Source organism: Netta rufina (assembly GCF_964035555.1).
Source record: "Netta rufina genome assembly, chromosome: 5".
In the NCBI taxonomy this organism is placed as follows: Eukaryota; Metazoa; Chordata; class Aves; order Anseriformes; family Anatidae; genus Netta; species Netta rufina.
This window is the reverse complement of record NC_140128.1, coordinates 18426734-18442868: the sequence shown is the minus strand read 5'-3', so window position 1 is coordinate 18442868 and position 16135 is coordinate 18426734. Positions and strand designations below refer to the sequence as shown.

The window sequence follows — 16135 nt, the reverse complement described above, 5'->3', positions numbered from 1 at the left end:
GAATTCCTTTTCTTCCACTTGGTCTTTGCTCTTGCAGGCATGTTGTCTACTTATTTGGCATTACAGACTGCATTCACAGTTTTAGGTCAGTTAGGTAAATACACTACAGTACAGGTTCTTCTAGTGTGGCTCAGTTGTCTCATAATAGACTATATTTGTTATAATTCATTTTAGAAAGTGACATCATTCAATAGTTCCTTTGCAAGGTCAGCAAGAATAATCAGAGGTCATATGCTCTTTCTAAAGCAGATATGAGCAATCTAAAAATCATGAGGTAATTAATTGTTATTCTTAGATTTCTTTTTCCCTTTATTCTAGCTTTTCCAAATAACCATGTTATCATTGCTCAGCTGTTATTGCCTTCTTTTTGTTTTTGTCCTGCTACTAACTGATGTCCACCTCTGTTCTTTCATACATCCTCTATTTCGTCTCAGCTCTAGACCTACTGTGCCTTCCACACAGGTTGTCATTAAGCATTCCACTAGCAGAAAATGCACAGGACCATACGTAGGGAGGGGCTAGGTCCTTCTTGGGGCCAAGCAGCTAAGTACAGGGTACAAAACCTGTTTTGTTTGGAAGTTTGGAAGGGAGAGATGAACTGGTTCCTGGAGATGCTGAAGTAGAGGAAAGTTTTGTGAGAACCAGAGAGGCCTGCATGGAATGAGAATTTGATTTACAGGTATGATTTAATTGTTTTTTCTGGATACAGGAAACTTAGTTGCCTAACAGCCTAGGTATGCAGATTCCCATATGTCCTTGAAATCACTTGGAAATAAGTATTTTGATAAAAATTAATACATATAAAAGTCAATAAAAGCAAATATAGGACCCTATATAACCTTGTTACCTGGAACCATTCCTCAGTGCCTAGGTTCCTGAGTCTCATGCAGAGCTGATCTACTGAAATTAAGTTTTAGAAGTAGTCTAACATCAGCAAAAATGTATAAAGTATCAAATCAGAAAGCTAATCAGACAGCACAGTCACCACTCAATTAAATACATGTATTTATACATATAAATAATACACACTATACAGACTTTTTGGACTGTATTTGAACCAGCTATTTTAGGTGTGAAACTTAGCATCCAGTTATCTACTTCCCTATGCAATCCATGAGCAGTACAATTTATAACACTAAATTTCACTAGTTAGAACAAGTAGTGCACATATGATCACTAGTGCTGGCAACATACCCCGGACCATCTTGTTTTTTGTATACCTATTTTATCTGTTCTAGAACATCCTCTAAAGATCATCCCTAATGTGTTCTGACTTCCTGCAGTTTGATTTGTCCTATCCATTTTCACTGAGCCACTAAGCCAAAACCACTATGAATTTCCATTTAAATTTTCCCATAAGCAAGAAGCTGGGCGGCTTTCATCCCCCACCTACACAGTAAATTGGCCAAGCTGATTCAAGAGCTACTTCTCCCACATTTAAATAGCTACTTCAACATGACTCTGAATGCTGAGTTTGAGAGCAGTACAAAATAGAAATATTGTGGTTCAGAACAAGGAAAAAAAAAAAAAAAGGTATCTTTAATCCATTCCCCACCCCTTTCTTTCTGAAAGTAGCTTTGCCCAGCTCCCAGGTTCCTATGCCAAAAGCCACAGACACTCTGTTTGTCTGCACTGACTCTGCAGCAGCTGTCTGGTGAAGAGGTTCCCTCTGAGAGCTGCCAGTTTCTATCCATGCAGATAGGCTTCAAGCCAGTGTTCCCCAGACTCCTTCAGTGAGCTGCCAGAAGAGAAATTAAAACACAACACTTACGGAGAAGCACTATTCGGCTTCAGGGAGACAAATTGCTAACAGTAGCAGTTCGGAGGGGAAGAATATACTTGCTAAAGGAATTAAGATGGTTTGAAATGGGGAAAACATGGAAAAATAGATTAAAATTGCATTGAGAGACTTCTTCTAGAAACAGGAGAACTGGGAAGAATATAGTTATTACAACATATGAGTGGAATAAGCTGTGTCAGAGAAAGCAGCAGTGCCTGGAAAGGCTCTAATATACTGTGCCTGAGCTAACAAAGCAGAATCTGGGCTCTGGATAACACCAGACATTTCTCCTGTTCCTGACAGGTGGCATATGCAGCAAGGTGTGGTGGAAGGGAGGTCAAACAATTCCTTCCTATTAAGGGAGTATCTCTCCTGGCTTCCCTGAGTGGGCTTGACAGTTTTAATCCCAGGCATTATGCTAAATACCTAGCAAACATTTTTAAACAGAATAAAAAGCACATGACAGATACATGGAATGTTGTTTCCTTAACAGAAACAGCACTTCTATATATAAGGATGCCTGTACCACGGCTGAGGGCTGAAACACTGTATGATTGGACCTAATACTGGGCATTCTCTCAATGAGATCATGGCCTCTCTCTTCATCTTATCAGCTGAAGTTAAAAGTGCTTTAAGGAAAAAATAAATATGTTTGATCACTCCACGGATATCAATTTAAAATGGTTGCTTATGTGCACGTCCCTCACTTGCATGCTATTACAGAGCAAAACTCTTGTGTTAGTTAATTGATACTTACTGCAAAATATCTACAAAGGCTCCAAGTAAAGTCTTGCTTTTATACTCAATGCCATGCTTGTCACAAAGGGCTTTCACAAGAGGAGCTGCTTTCCAGTAGTTATGTCGAGGCATTGTGGGGAAAAGGCTGCAGAATTGAATAAGATACAGCTATTGTAGGGCTTAGCTTGCACCATGCCCTGGTCACACTGTTCAAAGCACTTCCCAGCCATCCCCCAAAATGAGAGCAAAGGATCTTCTGATGAATATGGTTTCACGTGAGACTACAAGACTTTTATCACTTCTAAGTGCCCCATATTATTCCCACTAATCATACTCACTGGTGTTCAATTTGAAAGTTCAAGTGCCCAGTGAACCAGTCATTGAACAGAGATTGGTTCACATTGCACGTTGCATGGAGCTGGGAGGAAAAGAGACATGATTTAGCTATAATATTATTTTTCTGAAAATCCAGATAATTGAACCCCAGCAATCATTTCCCATCCTTATCTAGCATAAAAGGCAACTCAGTGTCAGGGATCATTACCTTCATTGCCCTTAAGAATTAAAGAAAGTCTAGATTGAAATGGATCATTAAGATATAGGTTAATTTGGTTCTTGGCTCAGGAATAGCTTCTTCACTGACATGCACATAGGCCTGAATGTGATTCTTTTAAGAGCTTCTCCTCGCTTCTTTCATTTGGATAGAAAGAAAAGATGCCTAAGAAACAAAAAACACTCTTCTGGACTCCTCCAACTCGTACAAGTGGAATCAAATTGAAAAATATGAGGACAAAATCTGTGTACACATGGCAGATGAGCTTCTTCTCCAATAACTTACACATCTTCAGTCTGAAATCTGCACCTGAGCTCTTCAGTTAAGAATCCCTTTGGCATCAATGGAGAAAAATAGAAATTTCTGTGGTGCCATTACTCTGATCTGTTTTAGATGTATATTTCAGGGCAAGATGAATCATGCTGTAGAAATGCTCATTTTCTTCAATTAATGTTACAAGTATTCAGATGTAGACATTCAGGACAGGTCAGATGAATACCAATCTTTGTCTTTTCCCCTTATTGTATGCTTAAAACCCATTCTGTGGGATTATACTGCTTTAAGCAGCATAGATGCCTTGTATAAATAAGTTGTATTTACATACTCATTTTTATCAGACCTAAATTTTGTCAGATTTATCTGCAGAAGATCTGTTACCTGCATATTCAAAAATAAAAGGTATCTAATTACAGTTTGCTTCTCTTTAGCTGGCCTAAAAAGATTGATTCAAAGTTCTGTCACTGTCAGCACTTTTTCATGATGTTACCAAAGGGAAAAGTGTTGTGAAAGATGTGTCAAAAGCATTCAGTGAGGGGGGGGGGGAAAGACATTTCTTAAATCTATATGTCCTATTTTCCATCTTAAGAGTTTGAAAGTTTTTGACTACTACAGAAATATACAGCTGAATGCAGAAAACAGCAATGACAAACTTCATTAAGAAAGCATTAATGTTAGCTATGAGAAGAACAATATTATCTTTGTCCTATAATTCAGAACAGATCGAGTTTCCAGAAGAAAGGAGATTCTCACCTGAGTAGATACCCAGTCTTTGTTCTTATCATAATCAATGTTCATTGGAATGTGATTCATCTGTGAGACCCAAATAAACCACGTACTCTCTAGATACCTGACCAGATAAACACAGGGACACATTTATAGTACCTCTAATCCCATCCAAACTTGTCATTAAAATACAGTTAGGCAACTGACACAAAAGGGCCAGGGAGTAGGGTGGGGGGGAGAAGCTTGCCTTCCACTGGCAGTTACTAAGAAGGCCCCAAAAATCAGTTGCCTGAAAATACTTATCTATCTAGCCTCTTAGGTCTTGTCTTATGTAACAGGGCACTTATACATAATTCAGTATTTTCTGTTCCCTTCCTTTCCCTCCTCTTAGGAGTTGCCTCCCAACTTTTGAGAGCTACTAAATCTGTAGTTGCAGATGGCCCTGAGCAGCCTTCCCTCCACCTCCAATTTGTAGTGTTTTTCTTGGCTCACTATTTGTTTCTGTGAAAAAATACAATTTCGTGAAGCCTGACTAGTATGCATAGTATGACTAAGGTTTATTGATTTCCATTCGTGCTCATTATTATTTACTGATATTAGTTGTGGGGACTTTGGGTATGCTGTGTGTTACCTGGACATCCAGTAATACACCATGAAATTGCTAAATCCCATTAAAGGAACATACATGAGACAAACTCGGATGTTGAAAGACACAACCAATAACAGTTCCTGTATTAAAAGAAAAAAAAAAAAAAAGCCTTTGTTGAGGAAGTCCCTTTGTTGAGGAAGTCCCTCCAATTCCTCCTCTTCTCTTCACTTGAACTGCAGCATTAAATACATTCTTTGTGCAATCAAGAAGTAACATCATCATTCTGCCTCCTGAGTGTATCCCCGAAATATTCCCATATCCCCCACTTTACCATCAGTAACTAAACACCAGCAAACAGACCTGTAATCCCACTCTATCTAGGTCTGATAACTTTCTGCTATCTTTTATTCTGCTGCAGAAAGCCTCAACCCAAAAAGTCACTCCAGACTTGTTGAGAGAGTGGCATTCCTGCTGCAGCAAGTCTCATATCAGCCTTTTCTACCCCAGACCCCACAGTCACCTCAGCTGAAGGGTGATGTAGCCGCATAGCAGTGTTGTAGGTCAACACCAAGGGGCAGCTAAGCACCACACAGCCCCTTGCTCACTCCCAGTAGATGGGGTAAGAGGAAAGGAAGAATAAAAGCAAGAAAACTTGTAGGGAGAGATAAATATTGCTTAATATATGAAGAATTGGTAGACAGAAAAAATACAACACAAAGCAAGTGATGCAAAAACAATCACTCGCTATCTCCTACAGGTAGCCTGACATCCAGCCTGTTCCCAAGCAAAAGATGGCTAAGCCTCTAAGCCCCTTCTTCTCCCTTTTATTGCTGAGCATAACATTTTATGGCATGGAATATCTCTTTGGTTAGTTTGGGTGATCTGCCTGGTTATCTTGCACTAGTCACTGGTGGGTGTGGGGGGATGAGGGGCAGATTGAGAAACAGAGAAATCCCTGATGCTGTGCAGAAGCTGTTTAGCCATAGCTAAAAATGTTAGTGTATTATCAGCATTTTTGTCACAAATCTGAAACACAGTACTACATGATCTGCTATGAAGAAAATTAACTCCATCCCAATCAAATACAGTACAAGTTGCAACATTGGTTGAAAGATTTCTAGTCAGTGCAAGCAGTGCTTACCAACCACTTTTTCCTCTTGATTGCGAAGTAGAATATAGACAGCTGGAAGAAGGGTACAAGGGCAAGTGGGGCCAGTACTGAAGGAAAGAATGAAAGCAGAAAATCTTTTATAACACTCTATCATAAATCTTACAGAAAGCATTTTTTCTTTCACTGCAAAGAAGGATCTTTCTCCCATTTATGCTAACCTTTCTGTTCCTATATAAGCTGTTCCTCTTCTCATTCCAGCATCCATCACCTCTTCTTTTCTTTCCCATCCAGTTTTCTTTCCCATCCCTTTCTTCCTCACACCTGATTAACCCTTTTATGGTACTCAACATCACATAATCAGGGGCAGTTACTCCTTACATGAAGTGTCCTTAATGTGATTGTCCCTGAAGCTGTGACTTTAATGGGAGTATCTTTAATTTTGGGAAGGAAATGCAGGTGTGATTATTGGGTGGGGTTCCTACAGCACTCCAAGAAAGCAGAAATACTCACAGATGAAATATTTATGCTGATAATTGTAAGGCATGAACTTCTTCTTTTTTTTTCCAAGCTGGGAAAAAAAAAAAAAAAAAAAAAAAAAGAAAGACATTGTAGTGGGCTAGTTTGAGAACTGAGACACTTCATGAGATATTCCTTATTCCTGTATAACAAACTTATTTAACATACCACTTAAATCTGCCTAATCCTCTCTTATTGAAAAGTATATATATATATATATATACCTCTCTTATTGAAAAGTAGGTACTGAACTTCCAAAGCAGTACCTCAGCAGGAGAGAAACAGATTTCATATGAGCCTCTACATCCAGATATCAATACATGCAGATGTCAGAACACAGCAATTTTTTTAGGAAGAGTTCCAAAACTCATGATAGGATAGAAAAATACTCAAAAATAACAAAAATGCTAAGAAGGCATTTGAACTTTGCAAGGGAAGCTTTTGGTGATGCTGATGAACATCCCAGGTTTTTGAGTGGTAAAGAAGATAGTGGTCAGAAAATACATAAGAATTAGGATGTTATCCTATAATGACTAAAATAATTTCTACAAGATCCAAGTAGTAAATACTCTATAAAGGCATCTGCCTTTTTGTCGAATATTTTAACTTCATGAAACAGCAAAGAGATTATATATTTGTATAGCATAAGTACTTTTATTGCTTCACAGTGTTTTTTCTTCCACCATTCACACAAAAGAATTCTTGACATCATCTGCAATTTTTGTGCTCCTTATTCTTCAAAGGACAAAATAATGAGGTAGAGCAAACTATTTCCATAGCTCCCCTGTTACTGAGAAAAAAAAATCAAAAATATTTACACTAGATCCAAGCAACTGAAACCAACCAAATTTAACTAAATTAAACCACTGAAATCCATTTTGCCCATCCACAGTGTGTCTGACTCATTTCTGTTAAAAGCAGAAAGAGATGAGAACTAATTTCCTACACTTTCATTCTAGATACTGCATGTTCATGCTAATATACAGCCATGAGAGATCTTTCAGAAGATAACTGACTAAATTCTTCCAGGTTTCAGCTAACAGTTTTCTATGAATAAATACTTTGTATAAGCTCTCTTCCCAGGAGCCTGTCTGAGACAGTGGAGCTGGAATTTTCTACATGCATTGGAGAACTGCAATTTCTTTGCTTATTACTAGCTGAAGGAGAAAGACACATAATTTAAAGAGGATGTTTTAAGTTTAGCTAACCAAGAGGTCCTTTCTTCGCCCTGTGAGTAAACAGAATTGCTGGGAAAGAAAAGATAAAGAGACCTTATTTACCCTAATGATATCTCAAATCACAGGAATGAGGGGGAGCAGTGTTCATGTTTTTAATTTTTATGAAAGTAAAAAATTTATTATTAAGAAAGAATTTGCTATAGTGGTGCAAAGCAGCTCCCACAACCAAAAAGACCACCACAAGGGAACATCTGACTATCTACAATATCACTGACAACATCTAACAATAATCAAGTGGACTGATTCATTCTTTGGAAGTGTTTCAAGGTGCTTACCATACTCTTCTAGCAACATAGAGAACTTAAGTACTGATTTTAAGACTTTACTTCCCCGGACCTAGTGCCTAAGCACCATGATAACCAGGTCTGAGGTAGGTGCTTAAGTTATATACATCAAACTGGAACCTTGGCATGAAGGATAGACCAACAGATAGAACAGATAGACCATGAGACTGTCAGACCTTCAAACATTTTGGAAATTATCACAGGTTTAGGCAGAAAGTGACAATCCGTGTTTTTATCCATGTTTTTAATCCATGTTTTTATACTTCAGTCTATAGCTTTCTGTCTTTAAAATCTTTTATGGCATAGTCTTTTTGACTATTTGCTTCTCCAGGCTATAACTTAGCATTGTCCAGATTCCCCCACGCTCACCTCCACTGAGAGTGTCTTTCCCAAGCTGAACAAGAGAGGGTGCATATTGAGATCAGGGTCTTTGCGGAAGCAGTTGGGCTTGGCATGGTGCTGGTTGTGGAGATGATTCCACCAGCTAGCAGGTAACCCCTGCAGGAAAAGTCAAAGACCAGGAATTCAAATTCAAACAGTATCAGCAATTCCATCGCTATTTATTCACCTGTTATTGAATGTTGCACTGCACTTTCCTCACAAGTAGTGCTGCCTGAAAGCAGGGACACTCCCATTCATTGCTTCGACCAGATTAGCCCCAGAGAATATTCCCACAGTGAGGCAATACCTTCAGAACATTTATCACAATGATCTGCAGCAGACGATTCCATTTAGGCTTCCTGAAGACAGAGCAGTGTCCCAGATCATGTTGGAACCAGCCCATCTGGATCTAAAAGACAATAGGATAACCAGAGAAACTGAATCACAGCAGTGTTGTATTAATTCGCTCATGGGAGCCTCTGTAACTCCACAGCGTTGGTTCATCTCCCTTCTGCTTTGAGGAAGAAACACCACTTGCAGTCCTATCTGCTCAGTGCTGAGAACTTCCTTTCTGGCCACTGTCCATCAAAGCTGCTCAATGCCAGATATGGATTTTATTGTAGCAGCAAAGCAACATTACAATTAATTACATTACAAATAATTACATTAATATGGCTGTTACAGCATATGCATATGACTACCGTTGCAAATATATACAATTTACAAGTAACCATCTAGAAAGTGTAAGACTTTCTAAATCCAGAGCTTCCACTCATTTCATGAATGGATGGACAAACAGAGGGTTTCAGCACTACTAAGGAAGTCTTGCTTTCCTCTCACCCTCCAACTTCTCTCACCCAAGGGCCATAGAGTCCTGTTTCCTCCTTTCCTACTCTGACCCTGGCATGTTTCATGCCTTTCTATGAATTGAATTAGTTTAGTAATCCAGCAGAAAACTCTTCAGGGCTAGCAAGTGGAGTCAGCTCCTGAAGGACCCAACAAACACCAGAGCCATCAGACAATAAGCAGAACATGGAGCCGGAAGAGGAACTGGGAATGAATGCTACCTCTTCTCTCTAGTGTGAGTGATTAGATCAGCTCATCTCATCTTGTGAAACTGCCAGCTCAACCTCACAGCACCCCACCAGCCATGGTGAGCAGCTTGTCAGCAAACCTAGACTTGCTTGAAGCAATGAAAATTGTGATGTAGAACATGGCTGTTGTCTTCAGACAGCTTATTAGATCTAAGAGGAGGCAATAAAGTGATGACTGGAATCTATTTCATTAATTCTCTCCATCTTGAATAAATGACATATCTGCGCTGATGAACTGCTGTCAGTGTTTTACCTGAGCAATGGTGAAGAATGCCATGCCAACAAGGAAGGGCACTAAGGATATCCCAAAGTACCAGATCATGAGCCAGGATGCAATGTCCAATACCAGGAGGTGAAGAAAAATCATGAAGAAAAAGGTGTAATTTGGCTTCAGAAGTCCCATCTTCTCAATAGTGCAGCGCAGCTCACGGAAGTCCTCTAGAAGTGATTTCTGTGGGTAAAGCGAGTATTAATGGACTAGCTACTTTAAAAACATAATGCAGCAGACACAAGAATCCCAGAGTAGCAATGGAACTCAGTGGAGATCTCTACCAGAAGGGTCTCTGCGCAAGAATGAGCATGAGATCAATAGATATCAGCTTTGCTTTGGAATTGGAAAACAAGTTGCTGACAGGCTCTGTTAGTGAGACATCAGAGTAGCAAGAACTGAGAAGGCTTTGGCCATTTGTCACACCCAGGTGTGAATCTAGCTTTTCTGGAACAGTGTTGCATGTTTCCATGCGTGACTACTGGCAGCTACCTCCCCACCACCCAGCCTATGGCACAGTGTCAGTTATGCCGTTTCGGAAATTATATCTGCTACTCCTCTTTTTTTTTTTTTTTTCTTTTCAGTTTCTCCTCCCCTCCTGAACCGCAATCCATTCCCACAGCTAGATTCTAGGACACTCACTTTTTTATTAGACTCAAAGCTGGGTTGATCTGGTGCCAGCTCCCCGATCAGCAGCGATTTCAAGTATTTTCTCACCAGAGCCTTGTCACTGTGAAATGCTATAAAGGCATCCTGATAAATACACAAACAAATGCAATAAGAAAAGTATACTGTTAAATGCCAGATGCTAAGCTTTTTTTTTTTTTTTTTTTTTTTTTTCCTAGATCAGTGATATAATACATGATCCTGATTTTTTTTTTTTTTTCAGAGACCTTCAGATAGTTGTTCTTTTAGTTCCTTGCCATCAACAGGAGCTAGGTCCAAGTAAGCTGGAAAAGTTTCAAGAAACTAGATGGCATAAAATCATCTGGGTGAGGCTGGTAATAAGCATGAACATGTTTGATGAAAAACTATTTGCAGAGGGAACATGCTCTTTCATCTGTTAGTTTCAACACAGTCCTTCCTTAGAAGGCTTCAGCCAGCAGCCCTGCCCTATGGATAGGACTCAGGAATATGAAAACACATCAGTGAATGATGTGTCTCTTTGCCATGCTTAGAATACAATGATGTTTTTGAAATCCTGTCTTTATTACACTAGGGCCAAATGAAATGTATGCTGAAGTTCCATACACAGCAGGAATAACTGGTTATCTCTTACAGTTCCTTCTTTTCAGGATAATTGATATCCTGGGCAATTGAATTACACCAGTGACGCCAACTGATCTGTTCAAGAACCATTCGTAGTACCAGTTTCAAAATAAAATATAAAATATAGAATATTAATTAAAAAAAAAAAAAAATCACAGGAAACTCCAAACAAACCACTGCTCTTCTGTAACTCATCTCCTCAGTGAATGTTCTGGAAGAAAAGTGAAGACACTGACTGCACTCCTTTATCTTCCAGAAAGAGTAGCTACAGCAAAACCCTCAGTGTCTGACCACCCATGCTCATGCTTATTTTAGCTTTGATAATAAACGGGGGTGGTTGGTTAGTCAGGACAAAAACAAATCTGCACACTTCTGGACAAGAATAGGATTTCCCTCATGCAGTCATTCCTCTTGACTCTCTATTCAGATAAGGCCCATCTTTGAGCATTATAGTCTAGAAGTCACAGAAAAGTGACGTTTTGAACCGATGAGCTTTCAACAGACACCTAGTGGCCCTTTGTCAAGTTGAATAATCAGAAACCCTGTCCAGACCCATAGGTCTGGGGAAATCTTTCTGTTGTTTTTGTGCTCTTCATCCTGCAGTTTTTTGTATGTTTTTATGTAGGTTGCTCTTCCCAGGAATTCTAAAACTGAATAAAGCATTAAATATCTATACGGGAGCTTAAAAAAGGTGCCAGAGGCCTTTTATGTATAAGCTCCTATACACAATTTCATTATTACAGATCTGTATCAGAGAAATTAAAGTTTTTCTATCCTGCAACATGTTGTTTATCCTCTTTGCTCTTGGGTTCTGATTAACATCTTATGAGAGGTTAACTTTTAGGAAATCATTGGCAAGGCACCTGACCCCCAACATTTGACATCCACGTAATGCTCTGCAAAGCATATTGTCTATACATGCAAAGTAATGCATATAGTGGAAGATAATTCTCACCATGTATATAAGATTATGAACTGTATTGGTCAACAGTACTTGGTAAAAAAATAAATAAATAAAAACCCTGGACTTTAGGCAATGTCATATACCAGATGAACTGTTGAGACATTTCCAGTCCTACTTTTATGTAGAAGTGTATATTTCTCAGAATATATGAACAATGGATTCAGTAGCATTTTAAAAACAAAGATAATAATAAAGTTTAGCTGAATAAAAAAAATCAAAAACATGACAGAATGTCATCAAAATTAATAAATCCATGGTGCTGGATGACTGCATGTAGTTCTGGTCCTTCTGTCTTCAAAACAGTGTAGTATAACTATACACAGGCAACGAAGATGGTGAGAGTTCTGGAACAGATTTCTTACTGGAAGACTACCTTGGAAAAGAGGTAACAGGTTAAAGAGTTTTCAAAATCATGAGTAGCATTGAGAAAAGAATGGAAATATATTCACAATTTCAAAACATAAAATGATCAGGAATAGGGTTTAAAATGTACGAAAGTGAGGCACAATGAGGAAAAAACAGATTGTACTATTGTCACAAGAAATACCACAAGATCAAGGGTCATTCTTTGAACTCATTCGTACCAGACAAATTCACTGTTGATAACACCTATGTGTGTCTATAAAGCATGATAATCTAAACACAGTCTTGAGCTAGAGGTCCCTAGCAGTGGTGGCTGTAAAAGCTGGGAGCGCACAGCTTGGGGAAAAAAGCATTCTAAGTATTCCGTATTCCTAAGGGTGTATTCCTATTGCAAAAGTCCAGTAAAGGAAACAGCAGGAGACAGCAACAGGGATCACTAAAGCGGCTTGGTCTGTTTCGTCTTATGTTCTTAAGTCTGACAGCCTCAACGTTTGTCCCTATTGCTGCAGCAAGCTCATTACAGCATGGCACAAAACATCAGCTGGAAGGGTTATGTACATTTAAAATTGGCATATTAATCTTTAAAAACACAGTTTTTGTGGAAAGAAAGACTTTTAGCATGGGCAGCATGCTTAACTCTTTTTAAAGACTATATTGAGTTGGTACACAAATTTTACTTGAAAAGAATGACAGAGAAGATTACACGCTGGTTAGAGAGGTGACAGAGGCTGGTGGGCAAGATTGGTGCCCCTTCTTCAGCCAGCTTTTGATGCAGTACTGTTGGCAACCTCACATCATCCTATACAGATGCTTGACAGTGGACAAACAACCTTCCTTTTAGATCAATGCTGTATCTGGCAGCCTGTGAACCTACCAGAGCTAGAGAAAAAAAAAAAAAAACAAAGGAGACCCAGAAGTTTTTCTTCATTTAAGAACAGTAAGTATTTTTCTGCCTCATATTCAGCTAGGGTGAAAGGAATGATTTTTGAGTAATAACTGCTCTGATCCATTTTGGTCTATGAATTAGGAAATACTATCCTATTTTACAAACTGAAAACTGATGAATAATCAGCTTTCTTGAGTTAGAAAGTCTTTCATGATGAGAAAAAAATCTGGGTTCCCATACTGTAAATTTATGTCCTAATCCTGGTCATGCTTCTAATACGCATATGACAATTCAGAAATTCAGTATCAACTTTTAGCAAATAGTCTAATTAAAATTTGTTATTTCTGTCAGTGAACAATAAATTAGAGAAATCCTGTAAATCAAAGGCTTTTGAAAATAATTCTGGAAAATCTACTTTCAGATAATTATTTTTAGATTTTTTTTCCTCATCTTATGCAGTCAAATGTCATTCTATTGATTTCTTGGTCATTTTTCCTGTATTTTACTTCTTTTTCTCCATCCTTTGAAATAGACATTTCATCAAGACTCTGTTTTCCATCACCCACCCGTATAAAAAAAATGTCCTTCCCTTGATGACCTGCTTTTCTCACTCCATTGCCCCCCCTCAAATTAATTTCTCTTTATGCTTGAATATTACCTCCTCCTTATTCACCACCTTCCTCTCTCTTTGAATTTCACTTGCTTATGCCATATCAACACTGCTTAGAGTCCACAGTGAGCATACCACCTCCCACCCTCTTCCCGTTCACACCGCTGCAACAGGAACACTTTTCAGGCACCTGGAAGACAGCCTGCCTGATCATGCCTGGTGGCAAGGCAACGTGTACAGCTATGTGCTGTTTACATCGGCAGGTAATGCACCCAAAGAGCTTTACAATTTGCATAGCTAGTAACTCTGACCTTGAGGGTAACCAGAATGGTATTTTTACAGACAGCACAGACATATCCACTACATTATCTGACCAAGCACAATGCCAACCAGCCCAGGTGTTCTCTGCTGCAGTCCCACCATGCCATCCTGCAATGGCACCACCTTCCTCCACTGTCACCCTACATCTTACCGTCGCATCTTGCCCAGCATAGTGGCTAATAACTCGGCTGCCTCCAGGGTGCAGTTTGGAAAACGTGCTGACATCGTAAACATTCCTGTCAATCACCAGCCACTGCTGCTGACTTTGGCCACGGCCATTGTGGATTTTGATCTCTTCCCAAGTGAGATGCTGTGGAAAGGCTGAAATGGGTTTTGCCTCCTTTTCAGTGGAGCCAGTTTGTGGAGCCATCTGCGCAGCCAGATGTACATTCAGCACTGAGATTAACTAGTCTAAGCTTTGCCACACTGCATCCAGACAGGTGAACCATGCCAGCCTACCCGTTATACAGTCCCACTGGTAACCACTCCCCATGCTTCTAGAGCTGGTAATTCCCCACCCCTCCATAGCTCCCTCCTCTTTCATGTTCGCACCAAACTCTGACACACCCTTAAATAAAAGCTGTTTCTTCTTGCCCTTTCTTAGTTGCCATTGGAAGATCTAATTACTCATAAGACCTGTAGGCTACATCATGGAAGACAAATATACGTAAGCAGAAACCTTTTAGGAAGATAATGTAGGAGTCTGTTATTCAGTTAAATGAGATGGCAATATAACAAATATATATATATTAATGACCTCCTTCATAGAGCATTAGGAACTGGATAAAGTAAACTCTTAACTTCTTTCCATAGTGCTTATTGAACATGGGGTTAGTCATAAGAGAAATCTGAGGAAGACTGTTGGCTGCTCTTCTGCAGGAAATATTCTCTGACCTTCTCAGAAAACTGAAGCACTATCAGCAGCCTGTAATGCTTGAATTCGTCATTAATGTCAATAAATCCTACATTTACCAGATTTACTGTGGAGCTTCATAATGCCATAGCCAAAATATACGGCTGTAAAGGAGCCTGTGTGGTGAGCCAAATGTTACCACTAAATATGTCTGTTAACACACCTCATTCAACTGTAACTGTTATGTTAGCTTGCAAATTAACACCACTTTGTATACAATTGTTCTCAGGGTGTCCTGAGAATACATATTGTGTATACTTCAGTTACTCAAGCATCTCATTATTCAAATAATTCATAAGTAAACAACAGATACTGGGGTTGAGACTAAACAACTCCTAACACCAAGTCTGTCTGTAGATTTGGAGTTTCTAAAACTTGGGCTGGAGGGTGTGCCCGAGTCTTGTGTCGGTGTCTGACAGCAGCAGCAGGGGGTATGCCTGTGGGAGGCGTGCCCTGGTTGAAGAATTGCTTGGCCTGGTAGCGGAGCTTTGGGAGGAGGTGAGTAGGCTGAGGAGCATCAGGGAGTCAGAAAGGGAAATTGACTGGTGGACACATACTCTACCCTCCCTGAGACAGGCTTGTGAGCTTGCCACAGCCCAAGTGTCTCCTGCTACACAGAAGACAAAAGTTCCCTCACCCTGCCAGGCAGTAGCAGGGGACCTAGGACAAGGGGGGGAATGGAAGCAGGCTCCTGCTCGGGGTGGTAGGCAAGCCCTCTCCCTGCCCACCTCATCTTCCCATCTACCCTTATATAACAGCTATGAGGCTCTAGAACATGACAGTCAAAATAATGATGTAGACGAAAGCCCATCCCAGTTGGAGAGGATGCCTAAGGCAAGGCAACCTACGCCCCGCATCACTACATCTGTCAAGAAAGAACAAAGGGTTATCGTCATGGGGGACTCCCTTCTGAAAGGGACAGAGGACCCAATATGCCAACTGGACCCAACCCACAGGGAATTCTCTTACGTTCCTGGGGCTCGGGTGAGAGACATTGCCAGGAAAGTCACTCAACTGGTACAGCCCACCAACTACTACCTGCTACTGATTTTTCAGGCTGGTAACGACGAGGTAGCAAGGAGAAGTCCAAGAGCGATCAAACGGGGCTTTAGGGAGACAAGTTAAAGGTTCAGGGGCACAAGTTGTGTTTGCCTCTGTCCTTCCAGCAGGGGGGAATTGATGTTGACAGGCAGACTCATCACATTAATGTGTGGTTTCGGGACTGGTGCAACTGGCAGAACTTTGGGCTTTTTGG

At 39.9% G+C, this 16135-nt stretch overlaps 1 protein-coding gene across 1 annotated transcript; it reads right to left on the bottom strand.

Moving 5' to 3' along the window:
* Positions 1–1686: 1686 nt before the first annotated feature.
* LOC311209782 (acyl-CoA (8-3)-desaturase-like) lies at positions 1687–14337 on the bottom strand (the record flags this gene model as incomplete). The annotated part of the gene is made up of 12 exons (XM_084287306.1): positions 1687–1738; positions 2538–2663; positions 2857–2936; positions 4101–4197; positions 4705–4802; positions 5804–5880; positions 6284–6341; positions 8181–8309; positions 8500–8601; positions 9540–9737; positions 10197–10307; positions 14119–14337. 12 exons carry the CDS (start codon positions 14335–14337, stop codon positions 1687–1689), a joined length of 1347 nt encoding a protein of 448 aa, XP_084143432.1.
* Positions 14338–16135: the final 1798 nt, after the last annotated feature.